Source organism: Dipteris shenzhenensis, chromosome 6 (assembly GCF_047967505.1).
Source record: "Dipteris shenzhenensis isolate YYH24624 ecotype China chromosome 6, Dip_SZ_1.0, whole genome shotgun sequence".
NCBI classification, from domain to species: domain Eukaryota; kingdom Viridiplantae; phylum Streptophyta; class Polypodiopsida; order Gleicheniales; family Dipteridaceae; genus Dipteris; species Dipteris shenzhenensis.
In genome coordinates, this window is record NC_141601.1 from 56,177,806 (window position 1) to 56,188,733 (window position 10,928).

The window sequence follows — 10,928 nt, forward strand, 5'->3', positions numbered from 1 at the left end:
GAATCAAAATACCCATCCTTTTGAATACACGTGGTACACTATAATTTGATGAGGTGAACCCCATGAGTGGGGTACCTATCATTTTCATGTAGAGATATATGTAGAGGTTTAATCTACATTAAATTAATCTACTTTATAGAGAAACTTTTAAAGAATGGATCCCCAGTGAACAAAATGGATTGGGAAGATCAATTTTGATATTGAATTTTTTAAATTTTGGTATGTGATGAATTTCTATGATGACAGAGGTGAGAACAAAGTCTTGAAAAGTGTTCATGATAAGCAATAAAATATTACTCATAGTAGTTTGAACTTACATCAAGAATCACTATAGTCATTGTTGGCACATACTCATGGTCTTTTCTATCATACTATGACCCATACATTGGCCATAAAGAAGGAAGAATTATTTCCACTCATACAGTGTGAAATAGCATGTGATAACCTTTATGATCTAAAAAAATCTTACATGTTCTACAATGAGCATGAAAGGGAGGACTTTTTTGTATGGACATGCTGAAATGCAATGCATGGCATTAACGTCAATAGCTTTTTCTATAGAGGGAATCAATGTGGTGAAACATATTTGCCATATATTAGAAATCTCAACTTGCACTCTGGACTCCAATATGGTAAAGTTGACATTTTCTAACTTGTCTTTGTCTTGTTGTTCAAAGACATAATGTAAAATGAGAATATTTTCAATTGATGGTTCTAATAGAAAATGCTTACAAATTTACATGCTTGAAAATATGAGGAGAGACTAAGTAATGACATAAGAATGTTGTTGCATGACTTAGTAAAATGGTCCACTCATGGCATAAAAGTAGAGCACAACCACGTAGACGAGAAATATTACCCATCATCAATATCTAGACCCTCTATGGCTAAAACTCTATGGAAATATGGGAAAGACAAACTAGAAAGCAAGTTGCATTTCTACTTGATTTTCCTAGTGGCATAACAAACCTAGTTAATTCTAAATACCTTTTTTATACTTGAGAACAAAACCCTCCAAAATCCCTTAGGAGGGCACCATTAGCTAATGCTCCACATCCCTACATTAATAAATGACCATGTTAGCCACATGAAAACACACACTGAGGAATAGGAACATCCCATCCGAAAATCAAGAACCTATTATCACAATACACTTGACATGAGAAACTCTACTTAGTGACTTGATTCCTCCAAAGTCTCATCACTTCTCCCACACTAACACCCTTGGTCTATTTGCTAAGAAGGTATAGTTGAGTTTTATAGCTCTTATTAAAAAGGTGTGGCTTGGGCATTGTTGCTATGTTCCTTGCACAAATAAGAGTAAAGTGATATTTCACATAAGTGGCATGGTTGGTGAGCTATTGGTGAGATTCTCCCATAGATTCACTAAGAAACACCACTAAATAGATGATGATGTGCCTCTACACACTACAAGGCATAGGCCCTTTTTCGACGAAAATACCGACGGGCTTTACACTTTTTTTAAAAAAAACCGACGCAAAGGTCGTTATTAACGTCATTATAAGCGTCGAAAAAGAACGATTGCTATATAAGTGTCGCTATATAGTGACACTGGTAAACGTCGCTATATAGCGACGATTAATAGAACTTAAAAAAAAGCATTAGTGGGACTAAACAGGGCCATAGCAAGCCCTGTTTTGCCCCACTAATGTTGTTTTTTTTAATTACAAAAAAAAAAATTATTACAAAATTTTCCTTGCGAAAAGGGTGATACAAAATCACTCAAATGAAATGATCGAGTAACAAAAGCATATATATGTCGAAGATATACAACATTGTTTGTTACAAAATTACCCTTTCAAAAAGGGTGATACAAAATTGCTCAAATGAGCCGATATACAAAATGATATACATGGCGAAGTATATGCAAACTACTACTACTACTACTCATTTGAATCATTGTCGCCCTCCTCGTCCTCATCTTGCTGGCCTGATCCTTGGTCCTCGTGAGCTGCGCTTGCTCCCTGACCCTCGTGAGCTGTGCCTGATCCCTAGCCCTCGTGATCGCTCGCCTCCGGTGATGGGACGCTTGAGCTTTGACCCTAAGAGTGAAACCATATTAATTGAAAATTAGATTGGAACTTAAAGAATAAAATGATTTAAAAAGTGAGATTACAAGTAGGAGTAGACTTATACCGTGCGAGCAACCACCTCAGCCCAATCGACCATCGCTCCCATTGCCTCCTGCTCAATAAACCACGGCTTTGTTCCTATGTGAAACGCACGTCGCATCTCTACATCTATAGGAAGATGACCCATTGCAGCGTGTTGTGGACCTAATTTACGAGAGTTAGATAAAGTGCATGTAATATGTAGTAAAATAAATAGAACAATACATTACATGAGAAGAAGTAGACTTACCACGGTTGCCTCGAATGCTAACCGTCTGCCTGTACCAAAGTGTGAAGTGCCTACGGCATTTAGTGTCTCCTTGCAGCGCTCCTTTGATCCTCAAACATTTAGGGATGGTCCCTATTCTGCTTCTTGAAGAACTTCTAATCAACTTTGTTCGCCCAGTTGGGTTTAGCCATCCCCTTTGCGATGAAAGTATACAAGGTTGATCTATGATGCTTCAAAACCAAACCCATGCACTCTTGCATGTAATTCTCATTGAACTTCCAATTTGGCATGTTAGGGTATTTTTCTTTTAATTCATGAATCGATGACTGCCTACTTCTTTTGGTCATCTTAATATCGCCAATTAGTAGCAATGCCGCTCTTGAAGTGGTGGCTCATCAACCGCCTCATGGTGGCCATCACTGCTTTGCCCTTTCTATCTTCTATTATCTCTCCGGTAGCCATGATTTGATAGGAGAGGTCCTCGACTAGGTAAGGAGGACTCATGGTAGTGGTAGAGTCACAGCGAGTGGAACTTGTGCGAGCACTTCTAGAGCGAGGAGGTGGGAAAAGCAATCTCTCTTGCCACCTTATATCTGACGACCTCGCTTTCCTCCTCTCTATTCTCCACTCCTCACCACTACTCAATCGCTCTCCTAACACTTGTGCTCCCTCTCCACCCTTCTCCCTCTTTGCTTGTGTGAAAAGAAGTTTTTCAAGAAGGTGAGTCTCTTTAAGCAATGTAGGTTCGTTTTTTGTGAGATTTCGTTTTGTGAGTGTTGAAGTATGTTTCTCCTTGTATTGCTAAGGCTATCCGCTAGTTTTCATGCTTGATTTTCAAGGGTTAAAGATAAAAAACGAGATTTTGTGAAAGAAAGAAGACTCACCTCTTCTACTCTTTTTTGTATTTCTCTTCCTCCTCTTTTTCCTTGTCTTCTCAATCCAATCCCTTTGAGAAGTTGCTTCTTTAAACTCCTCCTTTAACTAGTTATTTGAAAAATGGTATGTTTCCTCTCTTTTGTAGGGCCAGTCCACAAAACACAAGCGGGACTATTCTAGGTAAGAAAGTGCTTCCTCTTTTTTTCCTTTGTTATTTTTGTTATTTGCATTGGCTTAAGCGCTAGCTACAGTGATGGATGTAGGAACCCTCTCTTCCCCTATTTCCTCTTCTTTCCCTCTTTTCTCCTCTTCCTTCTCTTCTTTTTCCCTGTTCTTTTTCCCCTCTTTCAATCTCTTTTCCCCTCTTCTTTTTCCCCCTCTTTCAATCTCTTTTTCCCTCCTTTCCTTCTCTTCTTTTTTCCCTCTTTCAATCTTTTCCCCTCTTTCAATCTCTTTTTCTCTCCTTTCCTTCTCTTCTTTTTTCCCTCTTTCAATCTCTTTTCCCCTCTTCCTTCTCTTATGTTTATGCTCTTTTCCCCTCTTCTTTTTTCCCTCTTTCAATCTCTTTTCCTCTTTTCCTCTCTCTTTCCCCCCCTCTTTCCCCTCTTTCAATCTCTTTTCATAAGCGTATGTATTTGCCTATGCTTAATCTTTCTCTCTTTTTATTTTATGCTCATTTGCTCATGCATAAGCATAAGCATATGCTTTCTTTTCTTTTTTCTTATGCTTATGCTCTTTCTCCCTCTTTTTTCTCTTATACTTATGCTTATGCATGAGCATATGTCTCCTTCTCCTTCTCCTTTCCTTCTCTTCTTTTTCCCTCTCTTTTTCTCTTCTTTTCATAAAGCATATGCCTATGCATGTTTCCTTCTCCTTCTCCTTCTCCTTCTCCTTCTCCTTCTTCTTCTCTCTTCTTTCTCTTATGCTTATGCATAAGAATAAGCATATCCTTTCCTTCCCTTTCTCTTATGCTTATGCTCTTTTTCCCTCTTCCTTCTCTTATGCTTATGCTTATGCATGAGCATATGTCTCCTTCTCTCTTTCTTCTCTTATGCTTATGCTTATACATGAGCATATGTCTCCTTCTCCTATTCTCCTCTCTCCTTCTCCTTCTCCTTCTCCTTCTCCTTCTGCTTCTCCTTCTCCTTTCCTTCTTTTAATCTCTTTTTCCCCTCTTCCTCCTTTCCTTCTCTCATGAGCATGTCTCATTTTCCTCTTTTCCTCAGTCTTTCTCCCCCTCTTCCCCCTCTTTTGATCTCTTTTCATAAGCATATGTATTTGCCTATGCTTAATCTTTCTCTCTTTTTGTTTTATGCTCATATGCTCATGCATAAGAATAAGCATATCATTTCTCTCTTCTTTCTCTTATGCTTATGCTCTTTTTCCCTCTTCTTTCTCTTATGCTTATGCTTATGCATGAGCATATGTCTCCTTCTTCTCTTTTCCTCTCTCCTTCTCCTTCTCCTTCTCCTTCCCTTCTCTTTCTTTTTTCCTCACTCTTTCTCTTCTTTTCATAAGCATATGCCTATGCCTATGCATATCCTTCTCCTTTCTTTCTCTTCTTTTTCTCTTCTTTTCATAAGCATATGCATATGCATGTCCTTCTCCTTCTCCTTCTCCTTTCTTTCTCTTCTTTTTTCCTCTCTTCTTTCTCTTCTCTTTCTCCTTCTCGTTCTCTTCTCTCTTCTTTCTCTTCTTTTTTCCTCCTTCTCTCTTCTTTCTCTTCTCTCTTCCTCTCTTTTTTTCTTCTTTTCATAAGCATATGCCTATGCCTATGCCTATGCTTATATTTGTTTTTTATTTTTTGTTTTCCTGTTTGTGTCTACGCTAGACATGGGATCACGTCGCACGTCCGACGACTACGGACAGCCTCACAAGAGGAGACATCGCAATCTCTATTCTCCAGAGGCCTTTGATTCCTCTTAGGTGACACCTTGAGGGCCTACCCCTGTGACTACCCCTAGCCCGACTCCTCTCGGACGTAGCATTGCGACTACCCCTCGGGGAACTCCTTTGCTAGTAGCCCATGGCTTTCTCGGGAGTCCCGATGAGTTTGTAGCACATTTGACCGATGAGGAGGTAGCGAGATTCTTCTCTCTGCTATCTCAGAGGACCTCAGCAATTCCCTCTCCTACACTGACGGCTGGACCTACTACCCAGCCATCCCCTCGTGCCCCTTCGATCGAGGGGTCATGACCTACACGTGCCTATTATAAGGGAAGGAAGAGTAGGAGGGGCCACTTATGTTGTGCTGACTCGGGAGATGTAGACGAGTCAGCACACTCACATCCCTACAGGTCTCCACTTGGTCTCAAGATGCTAAAGAAAGCGTCGCACCACAGGGTTTCGGGTTTTAGCTCATAGCGTTGCTATATAGCGACGTTGATCAGTCACTATATAGCAATGGAACAGAGCAAAACGTCGCTATATAGTGATGGAACAGAGTAAAACATCACTATATAGTGATGTTTCAGGGCACTTACTATTAAAAGCTAAAAAAGAAGCTCATACTAGGTGGCTATTTTATTACTGTTAATAGATTTCGTTGCAACTTATGTTGTGATTTTAGAAGTGTGTAGATGGAAGGGATGAGTGGAAGCTCATCAGATGATGTGCCAATACCCGGGAGCACAAAGTCGCTTACAGAGAGGTTGTATTATCATTGCACTCATTACAAGCGAGAAGTACGACATCAACGTCATATTATCATGTGCCACTTGCGGATGTATGGGGAGGAGCCCAAACTAGTATCCACCATTGGTGTTACACGTGTTGATGGATTATCGGTAAGTCAAAGCTATTTGAGTTCGTGGTTAATATTGGATACCATTATGATACGAAACCTTGATACAAGATCTTATATTTACACGAAATCTTAAAACAGGATGAGAAGGCTGACGAGGGTATGCATATACCTTCACACTTTGAGCAAGACTATAGTCTCCCGGATGATGATGAGGGTATGGTCGACATGATGGATTCTATTTTTAGGGGCACTACATCCCATGTACATGTGATGTCAAAGTTTGAGGTCAAAATGCGAGAGTTGCAATCAACACAGTTGTATGAGGGTGGTAGGATGTCTAAACTATGTGCTTGTCTCTCAATCTTGAATCTGCAAGTAAAGTATTGGTGGTCGGATACAAGTGTCTCAGCCTTAATGAGGTTAGCTCCTCCATTAATTTGACTCATTATTTGGATATTGTTTGTTTTGAGAATCATCATGTATGGATTAGTGTACCGAATCATCATTATTCGAAGCCTATGTATGTTTGAATTGTGATAAGTTGCTCCAGAAGATGTTGTCTGCACCAAATACCATGCCCACATCAAGAGATTCAGAAGCGAAGAAGATGCTAACAATAGTGGGTATGGATTATGATACCATCCATGCTTGCCGTAATGAATGTATTCTCTTTCGTCGTGAGCATGGAGATTTGGCTAGTTGTCCGAAATGTGGGAAACAATAATATAGAGATGACTTGCAGGGTGAGCAGATACCGGTAAAGGTCTTGAGACACTTTTCCATCATTGCAAGAATACAGCACATGTTCCGATGCAAATCCATAGCAGAGTTGATGACATGGCATACATCTCATCGGTCCACTGATGACACATTGAGGATTCCCGCAGATTGTGCAGCTTGGAAGCACATAGACAATCAGTGGCCAGACTTTGCGAGGGAGCCATGCAACTTACATCTTGGGCTCACCATGGACGGCGTGAATCCTTTCAAGTTACGCTCGACAATTGGTCGACATGACCCATAGTTGAGGTGAATTACAATATCCCACAAGAAGATGATCAAGTACTTTTAGGTGAACGTACGATGCTAGAGTACGATGATAATATAGGAGATCAACTCGGTATAGAGTTAGAGATAGACTTGTTTGGTGCATTAGACTTGGCTCAAGATGAAACCATTGATGTAAATGCTCTTCATTGATTTTTTTCATCTCAAACTTGGACATGAATATATGAGCTTCAAAGGCTTGATGTACATGCTCTCGTACTTTTATTTTCTCAAAAGATCAAACATGTATGAAAATTTAAAAAAATTTGCCATTGGAGAAAACTAACTTTTAAGATCGATATGAGAAAAAAAACTCTCTGTAAAACGTCGCTATAAAAAAGAATCTCAGTGTCACTATATAACAACACTTATAATTCTGATAAAAGTCGCTATATAGCGACTTTAGCAATGGTCGCTATATAGTGACGTTTGACTAAAGTCACTATATAGCGACCCTTGACGAGGCGCGCTTTCAATACCAACGATTAGCACCCCGCGCACGCTAAACGTCGATACTTAAACGTCGCAATAGGATCCGTGTGTAGTAGTGACATATTTTGTTGAGGTTTTTGAGATGCTTGCCATGATTTAATGTGGGATGGGAGCAGGGGCACGGAGAGAGGGGGGGGAAGGGGGGGAGCTTCGCCCTTTCAATGGAACAAAGGATTCTCCAACAAAATTATGGAAGATGATACTTGCCCTCATTGGGGTATGGACATGACCTAGGTGTATCGACCTAGCTAGTAAGAACTTAGCAATGCTATTTAAAGAATTAATATAATTGGACATTAATTTTTTGTAGTTAGGGCCCATGCAATACCCATATTTAACAAAACCTTTTAGTCCACCTTTAGCCTTAGTCCACATTTAGTTCGAGGCAATAAGCTTTGTGGAATGAAAACTAAATCTCTTCCAAATTTTCTTCTTTTTTGTTTCGATGTGGCCTTGGCTTCTACTAGTTTACCTCATGGATTTTATGATGCCATTTTATTGTGGAAAAGATACGAAGCTCTCTTCCATGCATGGGTCATACCTTGTACATTGTTGAGCTGTAGTGTTGTTGGTCTTTGTGAAGATCCAAACAAATCCAGCCATATGAGTATAACAGAATTGAGCAAAATGTGTACTGTGTGGTTATTTGCAACTTCTGAATATGTTTGTTTTTCAATTATGATTGCCTCCAAGCCGCAAAATATTATTCGTTTTCATATACATTGATAGTGATTTCGATTACAAATGCCAACTTTCCTTGACACCGCGTGAAAATTTAGGAGAGCTTATTGAAAGGAAACGTGGGGGCCGTGAGCTTCAAGGAAGCGGTGAATATTCGCGGATATGCGGGTAGAGGAGGCCGGATATGGTGGGGGGATATGCGTCGATGGACGTTTATTTGCGAGGAGGCGTAGAGGGCTCATCAACAGAAGACTTGCAGAAGTTTCGGTCATCCTTCATCGATATTATCAACACCTAAACATTTTGACTATCTTCATGTCGATGAACTTTGATCATCCATTCTGTGCAAGAGCTGATTGGCGTTTAGGACCAGCGCACCATTAGATCTTGCGCGTTTGCCGGCCAGGATATGATTCTTGGGTGGACTAGTTTTAGTGTGGTGTCGTCCTCTATGAGATCAGCAGCATGGTAATCCTGATGAGAGTAGAATCCACACCACTCTCAGTACCCTCCAAGTAGAAGTTCACTCTCGTTGCTCATCCTCGGACCTCGATTGTACATTTGCAATCCCACACTTTTACGTCGCAGCTTGCGTACAGCTTCGGTCCCTGGCTCCTAGCTTCTTGCCCTTCTTTTACATGACCACGACTCCGCTTCCACTTTTGCGAAATAGCTTCAGAATTGGCTAATTCCTTCCCCTCTCTTCGTTTTGCATATACGAATCTCTCAACCTTCTCCCCATGGCGAAGAAGCACTTGGAGGTTCTCACTGCCCTAGACAAGGCGAAAACCCAATGGTATCACTTCACCGCCATCATCATCGCGGGAATGGGTTTTTTCACCGACGCCTATGATCTCTTCTGCATTTCCACTGTCACCAAGCTCCTGGGAAGACTCTATTACTATAACCCCGCCACAGGACAGCCTGGCATTCTCCCACCAGGAGTGAACTCGGCGGTCACTGGGGTTGCACTAGCTGGGACGCTGGTTGGGCAGCTTTTCTTTGGGTGGCTCGGGGATAAACTTGGAAGGAAGAAAGTCTATGGAATAACACTGATGCTTATGGTCGTGAGCTCGATTGCCTCGGCCTTGTCTTTCGGCAGCACGGCAAAATCGGTGATCACAACAATTTGTTTCTTCAGATTTTGGCTGGGCGTTGGCGTCGGTGGGGACTACCCTTTGTCTGCCACGATTATGTCCGAGTACGCCAACGCCCGCACCCGTGGGGCGTTTATCGCCGCGGTGTTTGCGATGCAAGGTTTCGGAAATCTATCAGGAGCGGCCGTGTCTATCATTGTGTCGGCTGCATTCAAGCATGAATATCATCGACCCTCTTTTCAGGATGATCCGATTGCTTCTACACCGCCCCAGGCCGATTTTGTCTGGAGGATAATCTTCATGGTCGGAGCTGCTCCTGCTGCGTTGACGTATTACTGGAGGATGAGAATGCCCGAGACAGCTCGCTACACGGCCTTAGTCGAGGGGAACACAAAGCGAGCAGCGCAGGACATGGCCACCGTTCTGCAGGTAAAATTCGAGGATCAAGCTGAAGGGCCTGCCTCCCCGCCTCCAGAAACTAATTATGCACTTTTCACAAGCAAATTTCTAAAGCGGCACGGACTGCATCTGCTGGGCACTACCAGTTGCTGGTTCTTCCTTGACATCGCATTCTACAGCGGCAATTTTTTCCAGAAGGACGTCCTCACGGGAGTGAACTGGTTGCCAGCCCCAAAGAGCATGTCTGCCATCGAAGAAGTCTATAAAATCTCGAGGGCACAGGCCCTGATCGCCCTATGCTCGTCCGTCCCCGGGTATTGGGTCACCGTCTTCACGATCGACATAATCGGCCGCTTCATCATCCAACTGCAGGGGTTCTTCTTCATGACAGCCTTCATGCTGGCGGTGGCCATACCATACAACCACTGGACAACCAAGGATCACAACGCCTTTCTAACGTTGTATGCGTTCACCTTCTTCTTCTCGAACTTTGGCCCCAACAGCACCACGTTCATTGTGCCTGCCGAATTGTTTCCTGCAAGACTGAGATCGACATGTCACGGGATCTCTGCTGCGGCAGGGAAGGCGGGAGCGATACTGGGTGCGTTCGGATTCCAGTACTTGTGGGAGGATCCAAACAGGAGCAAGGACGATGCTGGGTATGGACCGGGAATTGGGCATCAGAAGACGTTGTTAGTGATAGCAGCCTGTAATGCAGCGGGCTTTCTCATGACATTCCTAGTACCCGAGACCAACGGTAGGTCCTTGGAGGATATTTCCGGCGAGAACGAGGACGAAGATGGCGAGCTTCAAGAGTTCGCAGCCAAGACCTGAATGGAAGTCCCTCCATTGTGTATCATTAACTAGCACGTCCATATGTGTGATAAAAACGTATGCAAAAGGTCCTATGGAACTTTGCATGCCTAATTTGTTCAAAGATTGTAATGCATTTCATTAATTCTTGCTGACTTTATGTTAATCTAGTATGATGGTGTTTAAAATTAGGTTTAGTGGATAGTTTTCGGTTTAAACACTCTAGTCAGAATTTTTTTACTTTCTCTCTTATTTTGGATTAGTAGTAAATTAAGAATTGAAAGATGAGCTCTATTGCTTGGTACATATGATATGATGAATCTATGAACTAGGCTACATGTGGCTTAGCAAAAAATAAAGGGATGGCTATAGATTTTGTTGTAGGGATGGATGTGATTTTATGTAGCAAAAGAGAA

At 41.9% G+C, this 10,928-nt stretch overlaps 1 protein-coding gene across 1 annotated transcript; it reads left to right on the forward strand.

Moving 5' to 3' along the window:
* Positions 1-8,695: 8,695 nt before the first annotated feature.
* On the forward strand, positions 8,696-10,708 carry LOC147901382 (putative inorganic phosphate transporter 1-4). Its single transcript, XM_087375413.1, has one exon. The coding sequence runs from the start codon at positions 8,944-8,946 to the stop codon at positions 10,531-10,533; it is 1,590 nt and encodes a 529-aa protein (XP_087231539.1). The 5' UTR covers positions 8,696-8,943; the 3' UTR covers positions 10,534-10,708.
* The last annotated feature ends 220 nt before the right edge of the window (positions 10,709-10,928 follow it).